Source organism: Quercus robur, chromosome 3 (genome assembly GCF_932294415.1).
Source record: "Quercus robur chromosome 3, dhQueRobu3.1, whole genome shotgun sequence".
Classification (NCBI taxonomy): Eukaryota; Viridiplantae; Streptophyta; class Magnoliopsida; order Fagales; family Fagaceae; genus Quercus; species Quercus robur.
In genome coordinates, this window is record NC_065536.1 from 46,444,067 (window position 1) to 46,451,943 (window position 7,877).

General features: G+C 33.3%; 1 protein-coding gene across 1 annotated transcript; it reads left to right on the plus strand.

The window, feature by feature from the left end:
* Positions 1-2,306: 2,306 nt before the first annotated feature.
* Positions 2,307-5,179, plus strand: LOC126718091 (GEM-like protein 5). Its single transcript, XM_050420166.1, has 3 exons — positions 2,307-2,816; positions 4,116-4,390; positions 4,751-5,179. The coding sequence occupies exons 1-3, from the start codon at positions 2,396-2,398 to the stop codon at positions 4,952-4,954; spliced, it is 900 nt and encodes a 299-aa protein (XP_050276123.1). The 5' UTR covers positions 2,307-2,395; the 3' UTR covers positions 4,955-5,179.
* Positions 5,180-7,877: the final 2,698 nt, after the last annotated feature.

The window sequence follows — 7,877 nt, forward strand, 5'->3', positions numbered from 1 at the left end:
AAGTGTAAGTTACATTTTGAAAAAAAAAAAAATACAACAAAATGGGGTTTGTTGTTTGGGATTTAATTTTAAGGATGACTTATTAGTTAAGATGGATTGTATATATCGAAAGGCCATGACTGAATATATATAAAGGTCTGAAAATTTTGATAATAAACTTTTAGTTGGAGTAGAATTTGAATTTCTAAAACTTAGATAATAAAGCTTTATGTAATTTAAATTATTGTTAAATTTTATCCCTTAGTTAAGAGTTTTGTAGCTTAATAACCTAATAAAATATTAATTTAATAAGATGCAACTTGAAGAAGAAGAAAAAACGTGGGTTGTGTCATGTGTTGGATTAAGTTTAGAAATTTTTTATAATAGACTTTTAGTTTGAATAGAATTAAATTTTTTTTTTAAAATTATTGTTAAATCATGTAACTTGAGAAAAAAAAAAAGTGGGTTGTGTGGGATTTAAGTTTAGATTTTTTTTATTTTTCTTTTTACAAGATAGAAATTTTATTCTAACATAATCTAAGTGTATATGTGTGTGAAGCTCTCTCTTAAAGATTTGAATCTCGGCTCTTACCTCTTATACCCCACAAACATTTATACTTGTGGAGTGACCATCGCACTAAAGGATATACGGTGGTAGTCTAGAAATTTTTAATAATAAACTTTTAGGTTGAGTAGAATTTAAATTTGTTTTAAATTATTGTTAAATCGTATCCCTTAGTCAAAATATAGGGTTTTTTTTTTTTTTTTTTTTTTTTTTTTTTTTAAAGAAAGAAAATGTGGTTTGTTGTGTAGGATTTAAGCTTAGAAGTTTTTTATAATAGAATTTTAGTTTGAATAGGATTCAAAAAAATATATAATTATTTTACTAATTAGTGAGAGTAGCCACTTGGTGCAGCCATAACTTTGAAACCCAACTTTTATTATATAGTATATGATATCTCATATGAGATGAGTCTCAGACTTATGGGGCTTATAAGTTTATCCTATATGATAGATATATTATAGGATAAAGTTTAGTTATAAATTTGATTAAATCAATTATTATAACTCTGCTCAATATCTTTTTATTAGATGTGAATTTTGAGAAATTCAGTATTGAATTGCATTTTCTTCTTATATCTTTTATACTTGCAAAATTTTCAAAAAAAAAGAAGAAAAGATTAATAATTATGTCATCACTCAAATGTTTAAATTTCAATATTTTATAATCTAAAATTATGCTTAAAAATAACTTTATGAATCAAATAGTAAATAACATTCGATTGGAACAAAATTTTAAATATATGTTTAAATCATAAAGAAAATCCTATCTAACCATTAAATTTTCAAAATTTTAACCATATTAATTATTTTAATAGAAGTTGTAACGGTTGGTTACAATCTAGTTTATAACTGAACTTTAATTTTATAATATATCCAGTCACACACAATAAAAATTTGACATGAACCCACATCCCTCGTCGTACAATAATGAAAATGACATGTATGCCAGAAAAAGAAGTCGCAATTTACCAATTTCATGTCACCCTTTCTCCAAGCACCCGGACCCAGAGCACCTTAGAAGCAATGAAGAGTAGATAGTAGCAGTGAAGATTGTCAAAAACTTGACATGTTGAGAGCTTTTTTTATTTTTATTTTTATTTTGAGATGAACGATAGAAGACATGTTGAGAGCTGATCGCAAATAGTTATTGGCTTATTGCCATATTGCTTCCATTTAAATTAAATTACTCAAAAATAGGTAATCCATTGATTTTACTCTCCAAATGAGTCAAATGACACATATACAAAGATTTCGCAAATTTTTTTTCCCACGTCTTAAATGGGACATGGTTAATTCAACTTAATTGGTGGAAACTGAATGCCAATACCATTCTCAAAGTCAAAAGGAAATTAAAAAACAACAATAAATAACTTCCATGGCTAAATGAAATCTACAATGATAAAAGAGCCACAAGTAGAAGGTAAATTACATTCCTTTGTGTACCGTACTGCACCTGGGACTCTTCATAAATTGGAACATGGAAGCAACCAAGCCATTCAAGGGAACTGGAAGCTTCCAGGGGTTTCCTCAGATAACAACTGGTCAACAAGCCCAAATGAACCTGAATTTCCAATCCATTGTGACCCATATGCCCCTTCTCGAACATGTTTTTTTTTGGATACACCCTTCTCGAAAGTTGATCTTGCTAAGGATCTGGATGTCAACCTAATCCACCACACAGCCGATTTTGAACATACGATTTATTTATTGCCAAGCAAATAAGACCGCGTATAGAATATTACACCAATATAAATATACCTCTATAAAAACTCAGCTCTAATTAGCTAAGAAGGTAACATCTATCAAAACTTTAAAATTAGTGATCTACTTTCCATTCAATCAAACATTGACCATGACAGGCACACCTGAAGAAACACAACCCCATCAACCGGCTTCAACATCACCTCCCAAACCCAAAGAACCTGAGTCCTATAACCCCTTTTGTACATCCACAAACACAGATGAATCACAGCCTCATCATCAACCTCCATTAACAGCAGCAACTTCATCATCTTCAACTCCGCCATCGGATGAGGAGACCAAGAAATGGGGTACTCACATCATGGGAGCACCAGCAGTCCCTACTGTTCACCCTGATAACCAGAAGGCTGCTTTGTGGAGTGCTGCTGACCACCAACAAATTTACCACCAACCTTATATTGTCTACTCTCCTGTGGACAAGCCATCCAATAATCCTTTGGAACCTGTGATTCACATGTTCAATAACTGGAGCAGGAAAGCTGAGACTGTAGCCCACAACGTCTGGCACCACCGTAAGCTCAAATTCTATCTTAAACTAAGTTTAGTCTTATGTGCTGAATTTTTTTTGTTGGTAGCTTTGATGAAACCGAGACCTCTAAATTTTGATAAAATGTATTAGTCCTAGGGAATCCCAACCTCCAAGTTAGACTAGCTAAGGATTTGTAACTTAATAGATCATGATCATTTTTGATGATGCACAAAAATCGTAGTGAGTTGATTGTCCACACACATGCCAATGGGTGTACTTGAAGAACAAAAGAAAAGAACCAATCAGAGAACACCAGTGGGGTGCAGGCCAAAAACCTTCTGAAGGTTAAGTCAGTGATAAAAGAATCATCAAGAGCTCAAGAGTGCAAAAGTGAGGGAGAATTCACATATCTCAAAAGAGTTATGGTTTGTTGTTTATATAGTAGTGGAGAGCTGACCCGAGTCCCTTGATACGGGAGAATTTCCTTGTAGAGAGAAGGGTCCCAAGATACTTGGGATTACCTTCTCATATATAGGAGATTTGATTGTGTGGTAGGATCTTTGATCGTGATGCGTAAATAATTTCCATGTATGGACATATGAGTGGACCCCACGCAAGTACCATGGAAAACCCTAAGGTGATGGATAGTCGGGATTGGGGGTTGGATTGTCAACCTGGATCGGATGGCCCATGGGTTGGTCATCCATTTGGGATTAGTTTAGGTGTAAGGCCGATGATTAGACAAGGAAGGTTCATCATGCGAGGGAGGTTCGGCACGCGAGGAAGGTTCAGCACCCCGTGCTGATCAATCAAAAATTATCCTCATCAATTTTTTATTTTTATTTTTTATTTTTTATATTAATTGTCAACATATATATATTTATACAAGATCATCTTCCAACTAGATAAAAGATCAATATTCACTTCCTATACTGTATCAATAAAAATCATAATTCATTCTATCAAAACTAATCTAACTAATTCTAATGCAAACTAATATATTTGAATCAATAAAATATATCCCTATCATTACTTATCCAATACTCTTCAAAATAAGTTAAGACTCGCAACATTTAGTCATCTTAAACTAGTGTGTATATGTTTAAAAAGGTAATCATGATGGGCTAGCACAGCTGATAAAATAGACGATTGCATAGTTTAGCCAAGTAACAATCAAAATGAAAAATGTTCTAACTTTGAGGGCAACATAATTGGCTGGGTACCGCACCTATGAAGCAGAGATCAAGAGTCTCACATTCCTGCTCTCCTTATAGCTAAAAACTTAATCAAAGACGAGATGAAAAAGGTTGTGTGGTTAATATGTATCTCATCTAAATTGCAGTTAAAACTGGGCCATCTATATCGGAAGCTGCATGGGGGAAGGTGAACCTGACAGCCAAAGCAATAACAGAAGGTGGATTTGAGTCTCTCTTTAAGCAGACTTTTGCAACTAATCCGAATGAGAAGCTAAAGAAGACATTTGCTTGTTACCTTTCCACGTCTACCGGCCCAGTAGCTGGAACACTCTATCTGTCAACAGCTCATGTGGCTTTCTGCAGTGATCGCCCCTTGTCTTTCACTGCTCCATCAGGACAAGAAGCTTGGAGCTATTACAAGGTAATAGACAGATATCAACAGTTTTTGAAATAAGTTGTAGAGATTAAAATGATCTTTAACACTAATCTCCATTGAATTGTGAACAAAATAAAACACCGCCTTAGTCCCAAAATTTTGGGCTAGGCTAGTGAAGAAAATAGAAGATTGAAAACAAAATGAATCAATACAATTGGCAATTGTTCCAATAGAGCCAACTGTTAGCCAAAGTATTTTGAGGGTTAGCTTACAACTTCCTTCCTCATATCAAGTCGCTATAAGAACTGTCAATAGAATAATGAGATTAACATATGTCTACTATGCAGTGATATATCTCACTACTTAATATCCTTATTCATTCAATGACATACATTTCTTGAACAGGTTATGATACCATTGGAAAATATAGGCACAATCAACCCTGTGATCATGAGAGAAAATCCACCAGAGAAGTACATTCAGATTGTTACTATTGATGGTCATGACTTCTGGTTCATGGGTTTTGTTAATTTCGAGAAAGCATTGCATCACCTCTTAAGCAGTGTGTCAGATTTCAGAGCGGCACAGGCAGTTTTGGATGGCAGATGATTGCATTCCTTGTTGGATCCTTTGTCCTCTTCAAAATTTTGATGTTATTCTGTTTGTTATTGCTTTCTGTATGCATGGATGTATAAAAGGCAACAGTTTGTCTGCCTTAGTTTTGTGATTCACATCTGCCCTTTTCATTTAGTGTTTTTGTACGTTTGTCTATGTATATATTGCTTGTTCCAAACTATACATTTTATACATACTTTCGTGCCTGGTTGTATATTATTGTTTTATTGTTTGATTGTTGGAGATTTGGACTTCTTTTGCATGCAAATTCCAATACAATAAAAGTAAAACTACAACCTTTTCTGCATACAAACACATACTCCAAACAGGAATTTTTTTTTTCAAAGTTGTACTATTCCCCACAGATTAAACATCATGAATGCAAAGAAGGGTTAATGTTTGCTCCAATTTATAAAAATTCGATTATTCATATAAGTTTCCAAATGATATAAAGGGTGGTCATATTAGAAGTCAGAACACATCTGAAGGTTAGTTAATAATCTACCAAAATATGCAGCCAGAGAGGATCAGTGACCAGTTTACTATTAGTCAGTACAAGACAGCTAGAATTGCAGAGAGATATCAGAGTGGAAAACATTGTCTCTACGCCATCACTTTAAAACTGTTCAAATTACTATTTAAGATTACTTAGCCATATACTCTTACATGGCTAAGAGCAGCATAAGAGAGGAGTTATTACACCAGCATCAAAAAGGCTTCTGAGTTTTGACAATGTCAAACTCAATTTACACTGTCTCATATTCATGTTTTAAGCTCATAAGATGAACATGGACGTCCTTGGTTCTCCTATATCAACTCATGGATGACAAGCAGATTGAGACATCTTATAGTTCAATATCTTTAGGGTACTACCAAAGGACTCTTCAAAGGATTTTCACAGCATCAACTGACCTAATTCGAGGATTCTGGATACCATTCATCTAATCTTCCAAGTTTTCTGATTTCAAATAGATAAGAAATAGAACTTTACCTCCATACACAAAAAGCATGTCGAATGGCCAAATAACTAGCTGAGCAGTCATTTAAATACACTGAAGTTTCCAGGTTGATCATACATGTGATGACATAACACTGATAAGATACAAAATTCTGCATCATCCTAGGTGTTAATGCATGAAAGAAGACAAGAGAACATCAGTACCTTTTTACATGCCTAGCTGAAGCAAGCAAGAAGATAAATCATAGCACAAACTCAGAACATTGGAGTTCCTCTCTGTCAAAGATCCTTGCGGAGAAGAACTGCATTATGACGCATATAATAGTTCTATATGTCTCAGCTATGGGACCTTGTTTCTTTTGAGAATAGACAAGATTACAGAGGCAAGCAAGGAATAGCAAAACCATTCATCACTTATAAGGCAATAATGAAATAGAGTTACCAAAACGCATTGGAAGCAGAGGTCATGAAATTTTTGTTCTAAGATTGCTGAGACATGCTGAAAGGTAATGCATAATGAAGAAAAACTCAAAAGGCAGAATCAAATGAATTCTTTAAAAAATGAACTAGGTTAGCTGTATGCCATGTTGTATATTGGTTAACATCTAAATTAAGACCAATGCACCAAAATTTTCACTCACACATTAATTACATTGGTGGAGGAACTATAAACATTTGAAGACACAGAATATTATTTGGAAGTATTGATCTCAAACATTGATGCTGGCTAGCTCCTGCCTCCTGAAAACTACTAAAAAAAATTGAGTGCTACACCCATTTATTTTCTTGATTTCATGTATCACAGGAATCCAAGTTACTGTTTTAGAATAAAGCATGTTAGGGGAAAGCAAAGATCATGAAATAAGCTGTTTACATGATTCATACCATACCACTTTCACTATCAATGGAAAAAATTACAAGGACAGCGGAACTTAATGGCTCAAATACATACTCGATCCTGTTTTCACCTCAGCAAAACCCACAACTATTGCTCCACTAGTACAAAATATATCAGGCAAAACCTTCTCTTGATGCTACTTTAAACTCTTAATCTAGATAAGGTAACCAAATATAGTGTTAGCATAAGCATTATAGAATGTTCCCTTTATTCTTGGTAATAAGTGGTGAAAATAAAAATTGTTACAAACTTTCATAACAAATCGAGTAATGTATTGATTTGCAAGCACTGTATTGATTTTTCTAGCAACTCTGTTCTTTTCTGTATTTTGGTTAAGAGAAATCAGAAGCATAAGCCTTTCTTTGAGGAAAACCCAAACCTTCCAAGTTAGACTAACTAAAAATTTGTAATTTGGGAAACTCTGACTATCTTTATTCATTGTTCACAACTGAATTTGTACAAAATTGATCTTCAACTAAGGGAAAATCAACTTCCAATAATCTATCAATAAAACTCATCATAACTTATCTTAATCCAAATTAACTTAGTTGATGCCTGGATTGATCAGAAAATCATTTCAATTGGCTAGAATCTGTTACTCAAATAAAAATAGATTTTGTAGAATCATATTGAATATTGGACAATACCTTTCATACCTTGCTAAAAACCGACCTCTTTTTCACCAACCATGCATTGTCTAACCAAATCAAATTCTGTCTCGAATCCAAATTAACTTATTTGAATCTATCGTAACAAATTTCTATTCTAATCTAACTTATTTGAATGAAGCATACAAACTACAAACAATTGTAATTTTTTTTTTTTAATAAGTAACGAAAACTTTATTGAAAACAAAGCAAACCCAAGTACATAGGGAATGTACTATGGGGGTAATACAATCAAGATCTCACAAACATTTGTCATTTAATATTAATAAAAATAAGACAAATGACTCCCTTCTAAGAAAAAACTTCTTTCAGCTCCTTAAAAATCTATAGTCAATCCACAATTTATTCATAGGGGCATCTAGATCATTTAGAATAGCATTTTTTGAACAATAT